Here is a 16,469-nt window from a genome sequence, read left to right on the forward strand (position 1 = left end):
TTTTGTCCCTAAACTGCTATTCCACCCTAAAAAATGACATTGTAAAAAGAGCCTTCTTGGGTTCCATATTCATTGTAATATGCAGGCTACATTATGCCATCATCCACACTTGTGCCACCAACTGTCTTCAGATTGTGCCCTTAGTGACACCTGTGTAATCCCACAAGATTTAAATTAATCTGAGGGCATCAGCTGACCTGAAGAACCTGTGATGAGTTTCAAGCAAACCAGCTCCCAATAGGGTTTTGTTGAGCATCATATCATTATTGACATGTTATGCTGGCTTTTAACCATAAAACCTGTTTCCTTACTGGGTGTGAATCAAATAACCCGTTTATCTGCTACGGATAGAAGGAAGAGTTGTTGGGAATGGTGTCTCTGCTCATGTTGCTGGGAGGTTGGGGGTGGGCTGGAGAGAGGACCACTTGTGGAGTGCAGTGGGTGGTGATTTATGAAGGAAAGGGTAACTTTCAATAGGGCTGGCTGGAAAACAATTCCATTTTGCAAAAAAAAAAAAAAGAGATTTATGAAATGGGAGGCTATCACAGATAGTCTACCCCCGGACATGCATATGCTTGATGTAGATTTTTTGGCAATAGCAAAAAATACCACAAAGGGGTTATCTCATGTTTTTTCTACTTACTGTTATTTATAGTGATCCAGGGAAGCTTGAAACTGAAATATGTTTTCATACTACAAAATTTTGTCTTCTGTCACACACAAATTGATTTGATATTGTAGGATTGCTCATGAATTTGGGGCACCTACTACTGATCTTTACTATTTTGAAAAAAGATCATTGAAGTATTTGGGTTTTTGAGGGGGTGGGGGTTGAACTAACATACATAGCTCAATCCTGCAAGGTGCTGAGCATTCTAGTTCTGATCAAGCAAATAATTTAAGATCCTGCTTAATTTTAACAATATGATTAGCCTCATTGCATTCCATGAGACTAGTCATGTACTTAAAGCTAAAAATGTACTTAAGTACTTTGCTGGATCCGGGCCAGAGTGTTCAGCACGGTGCAGGATCAAAGCCAAAAAGAATTGCATAGACTTCGCAAACAGACAGAGGAGAGGAAAAGGTGAGTCCAATTTTGGGCCTACCAACCTTGACCCTTTAAATTCTTGATAAAAAATTATTATTTCGAGACTGATTGAATCAAGGTTTAAAAGGGCATGCTAATAATTCTGTGTCTAGTGTAGCTATCTAGGGTTTCTCCGTAATGCTCAGCAGCATAGAATACAAGCACTGAGTCTAGAACACCTCGCACTGACAAATACATATTTACTAATGTTGGCCCCAGTCCTATAACAGAGCCATTTATTTGAGTGGATCCCTACACTTGTGTAAAATTGCTCGAGAACTGATTGCGGAATCAGGGCCTAAATTCAAATTTTTTAATTTGAGGCCAAATTAAATCAGTGGTTGCAAATAATATTAAGACTCTAACTTAATAAAAATAAAATCTTGTTAATTCATACTAATGACAAGAAGAGCAATTGCTGATGACTGAAGTTTCCAAATTAGTGAGAAAGAAAAGGAACAGGTTAAAAAAGGCAAGGATATTGCATCATGAAATGTGCTTTTTAAACAGTGGTTTTAGTTTTAACTGTTTTTTGTTTGTTTGTTTGTTTTTATGTTTTTAATATGAGACAATTAATGCAGCATAATATAATCTGCATATTGTTTGCAGGATTTATAATTTGATATAGGGAATTAGGGGTCGTGTTGGTTTTTGGGGCGGTTGGTTGGTTTGGTTTAGTTTTGGGTTTTGTGGGGAGTTTGGGCTAGGCTAGTCAAAATAAAATTGCTGAACTATAGGTCTGCTTTCCATTTGAATAATATTAAAAGACTGGGTTTACCTCTATGTCTCATTCATGCTACACATTCCAAGTAGCAATGCAGGAACTTCAGAAGGTCCAGAAGTTTAGTTCATGGTCTGATAGGGTGACCAGATAGCAAGTGTGAAAAATCGGGATGGGGATGGGGGATAATAAGCACCTATATAAGACAAAGCCCCAAATATCGGGACTGTTCCTATAAAATCAGGACATCTGGTCATCCTATGGTCTGATAAACATCAAGACTTTTGATTCTTAGTTGAACTTTATTGGAACGTTTCAAGCCTGCAAAATGTGCCTGGAAATCTCAAGAGAATAAATGTGCTTGACAGATTTCTGGTACTTCTTGTCCCCAGTTGGGCTATAAATAGCACCGCAGCTCTTGGGGTGTTTTAGCACTTCTGTTCCTGGTTGGAGCTGGTGCAGAGATGGAAGAAAATGAAATAGGAGATGAGAGAAAATTATCTAGATAGTTCTAAATTTCAAAAAAGGTTTTGTTCAGCTGAAGTTTGGGGTAAAAGTTTGCGTTACTAGTTATAATGCTATTCCAAACCACTTCACCCCTCCTGCCCCCCAGATTTGCACCTACTGTAAGAGATTTAAATGGTGTGAATGAATAATTTGTAAAAAAGTAATAATAATACTTTGCACTTCTATAGGGCCTTCCATGCGAGGATCTCAAAGCGCCTTAGAAACATTAATGAATTAAGCCTCCCAACACCACTGTTAGGTAGGTATTCCTTGTCCCCATTCTACAGACGCGGAAGCTGAGGCCCAGAGAGATTAAATGGTTTGCCCAAAGGCACACAAGAATTCTGTGGCAGAGCTGGGACTGAAACACAGCTCTTCAAAGGCCCGGTCCTGGCCTGTTCTCAGCAATGCTTCCTCTCCTTTTCCACATTTCAAGTTAGTGACACAGGTGCGTGACAGCATTTGGGGTCATCCGCGCTCATGAACACACACAGGGAGAGAAAATCTAGGGGAAATTCAATAGACTGCAGAGCACAGAAAGCCAGAATTTTAAAAGTATTTCAGTGAGTGAAGATGTGATCGGTGTCAAGAGAGATTTTCACATTAGGAATTCAGTGAAAATCCCACTAGGCCCCCATCTGCATCTTTAGGCACCAAAATACCTTTAAAATCTGGCCCAGACCTCATAGTTCAAGGGGTAGGGGTTGGACATAATCCACTATCCAGACATAAATCCTGAGATCAGGGGAGAGGGGGGAAGTTCCATAGGTTTTAAGGGATCTGTGCAGACAGCTTCCTCTCCATGCTTAACTGTGAGCATCCCTTCCTAACCTTGGTGAGTCCATGCCTTTCTACTCCCCCTTTGAGGGATGGAGCAGGAATTAATGCTGTAACTGTCAACATTCACTCCCTCTGGAATTTCCCATGGAAATTACGTTGATTTGCTAGCAGATAATAGTGCAGAGGGCTGTCTGCTAGCTTCAAACTGCTACCATGCTGACATATCCTTTCAATCCACAAAGCCCCAGACGGATGGTGACTGTGTGGTGAGGCTTTTGTGAGGTGGTGGATTATGCTGGTTCAGCTCTCTACCTTCCCCTGTACATTTACACAGCAAATTTTCATGCCCTCAACTCAACACTGCACCGTGCAGTGCCTTTTGCAGTTTACTGGAGTGCATACTGGATTTGCTGGCTTTCTTCTGGTAATTTCCATTTGTATTTATTCTGTGCATGGATCCATTTCCTAAATGTTTTTTTATTTGTTCGTTTGTTTGTTTGTTTTTGATATTATGGACAAAACAGCCTCCACAATTTCATTCGCAAAATAAAGATCTGAGCCTGTTGTACGTTATAAGTCCACCTAAAAAGTATCTGATAACAATGAACCTTTCTGTTAGTTACTGTGAAAGACAAGACAGATATGGTTTAAATTTTCTTTCTAAGCTGAAATCTTGTATTCTAAGTTTCAGCTCATGAAGCAAATTTTATGGTGGAGTTATAGGTTTCTTAAAGAAGGCCTTTTATAACAGGAATGTTGATAGACCTGAAGAGGCCTACAATTTTAAACGAAGCTAGTGATTTTGGGAGCCTCAATTTTTGGATGACACCTTAGGGTGCTTGATATTCAGTGGAGGGGTGCTCAGCACCTAGAATTAGAGTGACTCAAAATCACTAGTCACTTTTGAAAAATCAGGCCTTTTAGCTGTGTTTGGGACCACAGTCACCCCTATCTATACTTTCTCTTAGAAAGCTTTTTTCAGTACTAATTGTTTACTCAGTATTAATTCAGATCATTGATCTCTTTGGTTTTACTGCCCATTCTAGCCACATTAGTGACTCACATTCTTAAGAGATGAACCTGAGGACGTTGGTTATTGACAGCGCTGCAATCTGCACAATAAAGTTTAACAGTTTACATCCACTGTACAGCTTTATCAATGTTTTCAATGTATCACCTGCTCAGTTTATAGGTACTTATGCATACATTGATTCTTTCTCTCTCTTTCTCTCTCTCTCTTTTTTCTATTTCCCCAAGCATGCAAACGCAAAGAACAAGAACCGAATAAAGACAGGAACAATTCCCAGAAGAAATCTCGTCTGGTTTTCACCGATCTCCAGCGCAGAACACTTTTTGCCATCTTCAAAGAGAACAAACGTCCGTCCAAAGAAATGCAGATCACCATCTCTCAACAGCTGGGCTTGGAACTTACCACTGTCAGTAACTTCTTCATGAACGCTAGAAGGCGCAGCCTTGAGAAATGGCAGGATGATTTGAGTACAGGGGGATCCTCTTCAACCTCTGGCACTTGTACCAAAGCATGATTGAAGAAAGGAATCTAAATTGGGCACAACTCAACTATAAAAAAAAGAAAAGAAAGAAAAGAAAGTATGGATTCTTAGTGGGGCCCTTCACTGGTGATTTGAAAGCACAATTCTCTTGGAAAGTAATTCTAGTCTAGCTGTAAACATAGGACACTTTTTTAATGGCTATTTAGTCAGTTTTAGAAGGCGCAAATCACAAATTAATCACTTTCTATGTAGTCTTACATTCGAGACAGGCTAAGCATATCCAAAATAGAAGTGGGTCATTCATGACATAAATTTCTCCTGAGAGCCAATGAAGACTTAAAATATGGATCAGCGTTGAAGGTGATGGGAGCACTGCAGGATTGCCCAGAGTTGGTAGCTAAACAGAAGAAGTATAAACATGTCTGACCTACTTTGTTTTCCAAATGCTTAGACTTGCCTCACCACCATATACCAAAGCTCACACCCATAACATGAGAACTGAGCACAAAGTATAAAAGATGGAAATTGAAAAACCCAAGAATCTGTTTTGTAATCTCAGGCATTGTTTTGTTTAGATGTTTTAGAAAAATTTTGATCTAATTTTATGTTTTGGGTGTATTTTTTTAAACTTATCAGTGAACACTCATATGGTCATGGATAACTAGAATTCAGTTCACTTGAGCTCAAAGTATCAAGCACAAAGACAATAGATACAGAAATAGTAATGGTTCTAGACTTGCTACATCTGTTCTTTCAAGACACTCTAATTTATGAAGTTGTTAGTGAAAAGTATGTGACCACACAAGCTTCAAGCACATTTTGCTGTTTGTCACAAATTCTGTGTTTGTACATAATGCAGATGCACACTCAGGAGGTCAATTTAACTGCTACAGTGGAGCAAACACAACACGTTGAGTGATCTAGATATCTTTAGGTCATTAATATGTCCTTTTTAGTTACTAGGCATCTAGTTTCTCCTTTATCATTTCATTGTTACTGAAGTGTATTTTTTTATCATTGCATTCTGTGTTAGAATTCCTTGGTATTTCCTAAGCAGAAAAAAAGCATCCACTTTCAGGATGTCACTGACCATTTTAGATGTGCTGCATATGACTTAAATATGGCATCAAAATCTATCACATCTCCATTATCAATTCATTTAACCTGAAGAGAACACAGTACGCCAAAGATGCAGGATACTGCAAGCCAAAGACATTTATAACTTGCCATTTATTTTCATCATCATCATCATAGTACTGTGATTATTTTAGAAATCAGAAAGCCTTGCAAACTCCAAAAAACATTTAACTCTGTCATTTTAGTTTGCTATACAATTGAGCAGAAAATGAATGCTGAAAAAATTAGCAAAGTCGTGAGCGGAGTAGCAGAGCTAACATGGCCATACTAGCTGCAGTTACATTAGTCTTCAAATAGCATAAACAATCCTTATCACTGAAATTGTTATGGTCACTTGATGTGCATATTTACCAGTGAATGGCCCCTTTTGAAACACCAATTGAGTGTTCAAAAGCAAGCCAAACGCTGTAATGATTCTTTAAAGAACTTGAGACTTTTTTATGTACTACTTAATCGAAACCAAAGAAACTTTTTCTGCACCTACTTCTTCTGCAACAAACTGTTCCATTTTAAAAAAAAATGAAATAAAATAAAAAACCAAGGAAGCACGTCAGGAAACAAACAAATAACACACTGTGGTTTGACAGACATCTTGGACATTTTAGGAAGCAGATTTCAAAGAAAGGGTTGACAAGAATGAAAACAAAGTAAAGCCAATATGAGTGCTGCTTCATATGACAACTCAGTAATCTTAAAGTTGAAGATTGTCTTTAATTTGTGCCTATGCAGTTTTTTCAAAAGAACAAGGAACAGAGCAACCGAAACCTCAACAGCTACAATACCAAAGATGAGGATTTCTCACAACTTTTGTTTCAGTTCATTATCTCCTTTTGCACGGCTAAAATGCTCATAGCACCATTGATCTGTGTAAAGGTAATCAATTCTGTTTCTTAGAGCAACAAAAAGGGTGGTTTTTAATTTTTTTTTCTGTTTCTCCCACTCCCTCCCCCACACACATGGAATCTTTCAAGGATTCCATGGACTCCAAGTATAAGATGTTGGGATACTAAACTAATGTGTCTTCTCTGTCCATAAGAGTATGTGGAAAAATGTGTCAGGTGAATATTATTTAACAGGTAGAATTGTTCTCTTGTATGTTCAGAGCTTTAAACAACCATCCCATATGGGAAAAAAGGGTTTATTGACCAGATCCTCTTCCCCTTCCCCTGAAATGAAACTCACAAGATAGGTACTAATATACTTTGTTGTAAATACTGAGTATCACTAGAGATGCACCTGAGTCACAAAGATCAATTCAGTCTGGATAAGAGCTTCCAATAGTTCCTGAGTTCCAACAGTGATTTGCATTCATTGTTCCGGTTTGAATCATTGTAGTGTAAGTCATGAAATTCTGATCCAGGACCAAATCTGAACTTTCTCAAAGATTAGGGGAGGTGGGAGGATGGTTTTAGGAGGTTGCAAACAGTGTGTCAATTCAATTCCATCTCTATATATGATTTAGGGCTTCTTTTCAGATAACACTGCATATAAAAGTAATATATTCAGTTTTCTACTTTTTACAATTTTTTTAAGAAAAGAAAGAAAAACAGAAAACTTTTCTGTACCAGAAGGATAGCTAAGGACCTTTCCTTAGAAGTAAATTCAAGCTGGCTATCCAGGAATCAGCATCAGCAACTAACTGATAAATGCTAGCTCCAGGGGAAAAAATTATTCCTTCCACATAACTCTTTCCCAGAGAAGGGCAGTCAAACATGCGTCTCCAGAGGAAAAAGTGAAGCCTCATTATCAGAGATGTAACTGAACTGCAGAGTCCAGATCTGGACCCACACTTTCCCAAAGGATCAAAGAATTTATGTTTAAAGGTTTGATTTGGCCCATCTAATGAAGCTTTGATCCAAATCTAAACTTCACCCTCCAAGTTTGGCATGAAGCTAATGTTCAGATCTGAGATGGTTGGTTCAGGCCTATCTGTATCCATGTCTTGCGTATGATCATTGACCATACTAGCAATTTTCCATCCTAATAGTGTTGTTTTTCATTTTCTTGCAGTATTATACAATGCTGCTTTTCTTCTTGTTTTTCTCATATCCCATTCCATAATGCTATACCCTTTGCCATTCTATAAAGGAGATGAACACAACACTTTAGTTAAAGCACAGAATATCATTTTTTACCCTTAGATTACTGTCAATTTTCCTTGTGTTTGCATGGAATTGATGTGTAGATCTGACAATAAATAATATCCCAAGCATCATTTAAGGAATATGGTGAAAATGAGATGTCCAAGCCAAAGTAAGTTTGCCACACAGATGGCCTTCTAACATTAAGCACATCCACATGCTAGTGAGTTCTGTCTTTTGTAAAGTGTCTCCTTTGTAATCAAGGGGAAAGTGCCATGTTTCCCTTATGAGGTTTCCCTTGTGTTTACGCTGGAAAATTAGAGTGCTTTGTGATCTTTTAATAAGTAAAAGGAGAAGCATGAGTCAATTCTCACAACTTCAAAGATCATTTTACATCATATGCCCTGAAACCCAATGAATTGTCTAGAAATTCCTGCCCCGTTCCTTTCCCATCCTTTCGAGGCTAGAGTCCAACACCCTGACCTGTGTTGTGTAGTACTGCATTCTATGAGCAGCCTTATGGATTTCAATGGAACACCTTGTGGCATATGTTGCTACACAACATGAGAGACTCAGAATCTGGTCCTTGATTGTTTCCGACCAAAACATAATTAATTGTAAAAAATCTAGACACCTTTTAGGCTTTATTTGACTCATCTCACCAACCAAAAATACAGCAGATGCCCAACTATCGCCAGAAAGACAGCATGACCAGGAAATTTGTGTCTAAGCTTCATATCTCATGGGAGGATATGGGAATGCTGTTAACCGTGCAATGAAAAAATAGATATTTTTATTCAAGGATGAGTGTAAGTCTTTCTTATTTGACTCTATGCCAACAGGTGCAGCCAGAACAATTCAGGTTAACTACTGAATTATTAACAGACAAACAAAAATTATCCTTAAGGTAAAATGTGATATTTTTGATTCCCTGCAAATGTTTGGAAGTGCTTGGTCAACAATATAATGTCTCAAATTCCAATCTTTAAATTTAAACTACTGGAAAAAAATCACCCACTGGAAACAACATAATGATATATTGATTGAACAATGATGGCCCCTGATGTTACTGTTATAATTAGAGTTCCAAACTGCAGTGTGAGATTTTGTCTGAGAGCGGATTGCATTTTGAGTCCATGGCCATGTCAATGGTCCCATTACATGCCTATTAGTCAAAAATGAATTTGATATGGACCTATGAAAGCACTGCTGCATTTTTTACTCCTGTACATTTTATCACCCCCACATTAAGTCTTCCATTTCATTGTCAACTGTAGCAGGCTTTTTATGTAGCATATAACTCAGAAAATGAGTGTTAACAGTATATACTGAGTGTAGATATATATGTGGGTGTGAGTACACATATGTATGGTATACAGTATATTCTGTTTATACTAAAAAATCCAAAATGCTGTTACATTTCTATGCCATCTGTTTATAAATCTATACAGCTGTACAGATATAACCGGTATCCTTTTTGTTTATTTATTCTGATACAAAAAACTAACATGTAAAAATAGTATCCCAGCATCTTCTTTACTGTCTACTTGGAGTTACTATCATGGGCACATCCAAGATGAATTCAACTTTCAAGAAACCTTGGATATTGTTTAATCATCTGTGAAGGAACAAAGAATGTGCTTGATTACTTCGGTTGAATAGCTTTATTCTGGATCTCTCTTAACTAACGCTAAATCCAAAGACCTGAGAAGGACTAAACCAGCAAAGCAAAGCTCAACCCTACTTAAGGGAATAGGAATCTCCTCTTCCAAAAGGAGATATGGTGATGACATAGCTTTGGAAAGGTTGTGCTAGCTATGGGGAGGGGGGGAATCGGATGTTTTTCTTGCTTGTCACAATACTGAAGTATTTTTAAAGGTGGGAAAACTTTATAGATTATACTGGGCCTAATTTATATTTATTAAGGGGAATTTTTATTGTTTAAAAATGCAAATCTTTACATGATTTTATTTTTTTTTCCTGACTCTTTTGGGTTGTGACCCAATATATTAACTATCAATGACATAATTTATTTAAATTAGTCTCAGCCCAATCCTGAAGTCTTTATTCAGGCTAAACCCCCATTTGGTTTCATTTTATTTTAATTTTCAGTGGGACTTTGCCTGCTTACAGACTGCAGGAACAGGCTCAAATGATAATCTTGTGTAACTATTTAATTTAATCATTCCTGATTACTTTGTTATTTGAGTTAATTTTACTTATTTATCAGTTCTAGAATTGTAGCGCATCATAGATGCAATACTTATATTAGTATGTACACTTTAAAGTTAGTATTGCTTCATAAAGCAGCCAAGTTCTGTTACAGACAGGGAAAAATAACAGGTTAAAAAAGGGATTTTAAGTTTTATTTCTTCTTTTAATTGATTTAAATGGTTTAAATATCAATAATTAAATTATTTAAGTTAATCCCCCTTCCCATCTCATTAGAAAGTGGGACGTACCTTTAATTATGATGGCATATGAAGCCTTCCCAATGTAACTTATTTATTTAACTTATTCAGCATCTGCAGAAGATGCCCTTGTATAGTTTTATATATTTTATTTAAAACAATTTAAAGCACTACAGTTTATTTGCTGTCAAAACAACAGAGCGAATTTTGTGGACAAGCAATGAATATTCAACCTATAACTGTGCATTCAGAAACAATAGAAAACAGAAACTGAGATACTTTGCCTGAACTTTGTGGCTTCTTAAAACTTAAGCTGGGGGGAGGGGGAGGGGAATAATATACCGACAAGCAAAAACAGAGAAACCCTTAAACTAGCTGCTTCCAAGAATGAACTCTGTGTGTGCAAAAAAAAAAAAAAAAAAAAGGAGGAAAAAAAATAAAAAAAAATAAAGAAAAAAAACCCTTTCTATTTCTAGTGAGAACCAAAGAGGCTACCTCACTGACTTTTTCCATTTGTAATTTTAATCGTGTTGATGATACCAAAGATACCAAAGATTTCTTTCTCTGTGCGGTCTGCATTCTGCTTGTGCTCTTTTATAGTTTTCACTTTTCTCTCCTACGTACCGTACTATACAGCTGCAACTCAGATACCCCAAAGAAATTCCTGTAGTGGGAGCTGCTAATTCTGATGAGGGCATTTTCTGTGTTTATCTTATTCCTTCTGCTAGCCAAAAATGTCTGCGGCCAAGCCAGGCAAGTTCAGAGCCTGGCAGAACCACTTTACTTCCCCCACTGGCTTAATTCAAACCATCGGAGCAACTGTGTTGGATCTTGCTTGGTAGTTGATTTTTGCTCTTTGACTGTTACCTCAGTAAAATAAATCTATATCCTGCTATCTTGCCAAATGCAGAACTCCAGCTGAAATATTGGGGTATTTACATTTGAATCAATGGCAGAAATTGGACCAGTATCTCCATTGCTGTTTAACAATGTTATGGGTCTGATCCTGTGGTCTTTATTCAAGCGAAACTCCCATTGATGGTCCTTAGAGAAGTAAGTGCAGTCTCAGGAAGCATCAGGAGAAAGCTACACAATTAGGGAGCTATTTCTCTCTGCTCATTGCCTGATCTGGTAGCTGCTGTAAATACGGGGCTTCCATTGACTTCAGTGGCAATGACATACCTGGGGCTCAATTCTTCAGACTCACACAAGTATCTCTAATTCACATAAAGCCAAATTCAGCTGAAGCACAGCACTATTTTTAGTGGATTGCTGTGAAGAGGTCAGGAAGGAATTGCTGCCATAGACAAAGCATTGCACGTGACTGCATTATGGGAATTTTTTTTAACTTCCTCTAAAACATTGGGTATTGGGGGCTGCAAGAAGCAAAATACCGGACTCACTAGGGTATGTTTACAATGCAATTGGGAGGTGTGATTACAGCACGTGTAGCCAGACCTGAGCTAGCTTTGCTCAAGCTAGTTTGAGTAACAACAGCAAGGAAGCCAGGGCAGCCCAGTCAGCTGCTTGGGCCAGTTCCACCCACCCAGGACACTGGATACATAATTGAGCAGCAGATGCCCGTGGTGCAGCAGATTCACTGCTTTGTTATGTCTACATGTGCTGCAGTCGCATCTCCTGATTGCAGTTTAGATCAAAGGTCAAACTTGTGCAGTAAAGTCTCTGGACCAGAGTCTGATCTTAATAGCATCAGTGTAAATCTGGATAGCTTTCAGGAATCATGGAATTACTGTGGCGTTTCACCAGTGAAACTGAGATCAGAAACAAGCCCTGAGTTTAATTTACAGATTAGATACAAGAGAAACAAAGGCTGCTGTCTCCTTTTTTCTCTTTTAAAATTACATTTTTTTCACATTACATTTGTTGAGTTAATTATTTTTTCTTCGAGTTAGCAGTGAAGTGAAGGCACATTAAACTCCATTAGTAAAATGATCCTAAATGATTTACTTAGAAGTTGGGTGCCTCTTTTCATCATCAGGGAATAAATAGTGCCCTTTTGTGCTTGTTTCTCTTAGCCTGTTATATGACGAATGACTAGTAAAATCCACTCATCACCATTGTTTGCTTTTTATATAGTGTACTACTTCACAGCTTTAGATCAAATAGTTTAGACACAGAGGGCCAAATTCTGCATTCACTTGGACCCTGCACAACCCCATCAACTTGAATGGGAGTTTTGCCTGAGTAAAGTGAGCAAGATTGTGACAATATACGCAGAAGATTTGTAGAGAAGTAAAGCCAAACTCTGATTTCAGTTGCACAAGAGTAACTGAGTTTGATATCTGGCCGGTGGCATCTATGGGCTTGCTCCTGCTGCCATTGACATAGATGGACAACACCTCAATAGGAGAATCCAGCCCTGCAAAGATAACGAGGCTCCTACCCATGCAGAATCTCATGGGTTTCAGTGGCACTCCACTCAGGCAGATAGGTCTGCGAGCAATGCAAGATCAGGATCATAACATTGTGAAGTAGTCTAATGCACATGTCTGTATTATAGTGATCTTTGCGCTTTTCAATAAGGTGTTTGCATCAGCAGTGCATTGTTGATTCAAATTGTTTTCATCATCAGCTCAACGCAAAAACGCCACTTTAGTATTAAACGTGCTCCCCTCCCCCCAAAATACTAAGTCTTTTCTTTCTTGGGAAAGACAGAGGCTTGTTACATGTGAACTTTATATCTATTTGTATCTCTATCCACCTTCAACATGGAGCTATAATAATTCTCAGGATGCCTTCTAGGTATGGAGGAGATGATATATTCCTTGTGTTAAGTGAAACCTTCCATACCATACACCCCACTTTCACCTCCCAGTGTACATTTAAGAGCGTTGAACACAGAAAATAGTCAGAATTGGCAGGATCCTCTACAGCAATTGGATTCCTTACCAGATTCATGCTTCACTTGCAAAGTGTGACATTACCACGGGACGAGTGCCTTGCTTGAACCAAAGCAACGATTTTGCCAGTCTAGACCTCTCTGTGCTTTGTTTAATTCTTCCTGTGAATACCTCAGCTTCAACTGGGCCGCCATACTGTACCTGGTGGGCTTATTGTACTGTGGTGCTTTGCAATGCAACCCCGCAAAGAACAAGATTTATAATAATAATACCAAAGGTTCTTCTTCTTCCTCCTCCTCCTTTTCTAGTTCTTCACGGTTCCAAAGCTTTAATATAAAACTGGGCATGTTGGCAACGCAGACCGCGCAATTCCTTACCGAATTTTCTCAGATATACCTCATAGATAATAGTGTTTAGAGTAATGTTATTATAGCATATGTAATAAATTATTCACTGTTTTTTTTTTTTGGTAACTGTGATTTAAAGAAAGAAAAAGCTTTATACGTTTTAGGTTGTGCTTTTGTAATAGACAAAAAAGGTGCGCTTAAATAATGTACGTCAGTCTTTTTTCCCTTTGGATTTTTATTTATTCTGGATTGGGGAAAGTTGCAGAATGAGCCCAAAGTTTACAGTTTCATATTTTGCTGAAGAAACAATCTGTGTTAATTTGCTCTGTTGAAAAAAATACGATTATTTTCTACATTTGTGCTATTTGGTCTGAACAACTAATTGTTCTGTGTTACAGTGTAGTATTATAATTAGCAACTGCCAATCAGTGCTATAATTTGTATGCATGAGGCAAAAAAAAGTTTAGCGGTGTGATGCATTGTGGTTCTTAATGGCAACTTTTTTTTTTCATTCAGAAATAGACCTTAACCTTTGGTTTAATGGAATTTATTTATGCATGGGAGCCTGTTATCTGTTAGCAGTTGTGGAACAATTGTGTATACATTTAAATTATGAAAACATGCACAGTTCTGCCTCATACAGTTGAAATACTAGTTTATATGAGAAGTTACATCACTTTTAAACTGTCTTCTGATCAGTCCATGTTTTAAAAACAGCCAAATCAAATTGGATTCCAGTTATAAAACAGAAAATTTTATTCAAAGCAAAGTTTAACCCATTGACAGTTTCCCATAGCCCATACATTTAATTTCTGAGCGGGTCATTTCAAAATACAGCTTACTCAAAATTGAGTCAACTGTGCATTTTTTCCAAATAAAAGGAGTTATTTTGGCTTTATGGCAGAGACCTTAGACATAACATGTAATACCCTAGAATGTAAATGTGGATGTTTTGGAACGTCATAAAAATTCCAGACCTCTTCCGCTGATCTTGCTGGGAATAACCATTCTGGTTCTTTTTGTGCTTGGTTTCTTGTATTTTGTAGTAAGGTCAGCACTCACCATGAACCCAAAACTTCAGTAATAGCAGAGCTAATTATAGCCATGTTGTCTGTCATGACTGACAACAATACAGACTGCCTCAGTGATTCAGTCTAAAAAATATAGCTAGAATCCCCTCCCATCTGTCTTGCCTATGCAACTGTATTTCAGTTCTCTCTCTAGTCTGAAGTGCATACATTGGTTTTATTTGAATCTTATTGAAAGAATACTGAAGCTCTCTTTTGTTCAGTCCCCTTAGGAGGCACCCATAGCCCTCATTTCCCTCAATTTAGGGCTAGTGTTTAATAAAATACGTGGTACCCAATTTAAAATAATCTCTGGACCCTAAACTAATCCACCCTTCCAAATCCCACAAAAACTAATGTTATAGTAGCACTATTTGGTATTGGCAAATTTAGTGTTGTTTATATTTGGGTTTACTCACCCACTTGAAAACATTTACAGAAACCGAACTCATTGACCATGCTAAATGTAAAGCCAAATCAACGACTAAATACACGTTACTTTGCATAGGACAGTGCAATTGAAGGTGTAAAAGCGGCAGTCTACTAAACAGGACATCTAAATTTAACATCAGTACAGTGCTTATATTGTCTGTCATTAAGAATATATTGGAGATGTGCTTTCATTAGTGCAAAGAAACATGTTTTTATTTGGTCTTATGAAGTAGATTGTGATAATGGAAGCTTTGTAATATAGTCTGTTTATTTTTTCCCCTTATTTATCTGCCAAAGATGGTAATGGATACAAGCATTTTAAATAGGTTTTTTTGTAAGACAGTTAATGATTGTAATAGTGTTTAATCTTCCAGAAAGCTTTATATGTTCTTCCGCAATAAGCAGAATCAATATTTGTTTCAGTAAATTCGACTCATGCTAACAGATCCACAACTATTCCAGCTTAATGCAGTTATTATAATATCTATACATTAAATTCAAATTAATTTTTCAATCCAAAGGAAACAAGGGGTATGTGAGACAATGACAACATCCATTACTGTTTATAACAAATAGTAGATGGTCCAGCTTACTAAAATTTGCCAAGGTACTTGTATTATGAAATTTAAGGTATATTTTATTATTCCATTTTATGTCATTTTTTTTACCTTTGTGGAAGGTGATATGTTGAATTGAGTGTAAGCTGAGTTTTCCAGACAAATAAAGTAGCTACAGAGTGAATGTTATTTTATTATTAAAGGTTTTTACTCAATGATTTGTGCCAATAGACGTCCTTTATCTTAATAACAAATACAGTATAATTTTCAAATTTTTATTTGTAGCTATTGATGTAAAAACCACACACATATGATTTGCCAAAGTTCAATAAAGGAGGAAAACCTGACATTTTTGCATTTGAAAAGGTCCTTTGTATTCAGGTGCCTTTTATAGTTATTAGAAACCCACTTAGAGTCTGATCCTGCACCACTGAAGTAAATGGGTGCTTTGCTATTTATCTCAATGAGCACAGGATCAGACCCTAAAAGATCATAGAATCATAGAATCATAGAATATTAGAGTTGGAAGGGACCTCAGGAGGTCATCTAGTCCAACCCCCTGCTCAAAGCAGGACTAACCTCAGCTATACATTTTGTAGCAGACTATAAAGCAAAACTGGGCACATTTGAAATAATATAGAGTCTGATCCTGTGAAATGCAACATTGCATGCAGGATCAGGCCCCATGTGAGCAGATGTACTTGAGAAATATCTTAGATGTTAACCCGAGGCCTGTGACAAACTTAGCTAACACCAGAGGTGAATTTTAAATGAAAGGGGAAGATCAGGGTATAAAGGAAAAAAATCTTAATTATGCCTCAGACTCTCTCTCTAATGGACCCCCTTTCCAAACCTCTTTTCCAAGGCGCCAATCCTGCAAGGACTTACATATGTCCTTAACTGTATGCACTGAGTGGATTCATTGATCTCAATGGGACTACTCAGACGCCTTAAAGTTAAGCATGTGTAC

At 37.4% G+C, this 16,469-nt stretch overlaps 1 protein-coding gene across 1 annotated transcript in view; it reads left to right on the forward strand.

The window, feature by feature from the left end:
• The window catches only part of ONECUT2 (one cut homeobox 2), a 48,424-nt gene extending 32,438 nt beyond the window's left edge, over positions 1-15,986 (forward strand). The window contains exon 2 of the mRNA XM_067545445.1: positions 4,353-15,986. Within this exon, the coding sequence (XP_067401546.1) occupies positions 4,353-4,639 (287 nt within the window). The 3' untranslated portion in view covers positions 4,640-15,986. The remainder of the gene's footprint in view (positions 1-4,352) is intronic.
• The last annotated feature ends 483 nt before the right edge of the window (positions 15,987-16,469 follow it).

Source organism: Emydura macquarii, unplaced genomic scaffold, assembly GCF_026122565.2.
Source record: "Emydura macquarii macquarii isolate MOO-44397 ecotype Brisbane River unplaced genomic scaffold, CSIRO-AGI_Emac_v2 contig_1045, whole genome shotgun sequence".
NCBI lineage: Eukaryota > Metazoa > Chordata > Testudines > Chelidae > Emydura > Emydura macquarii.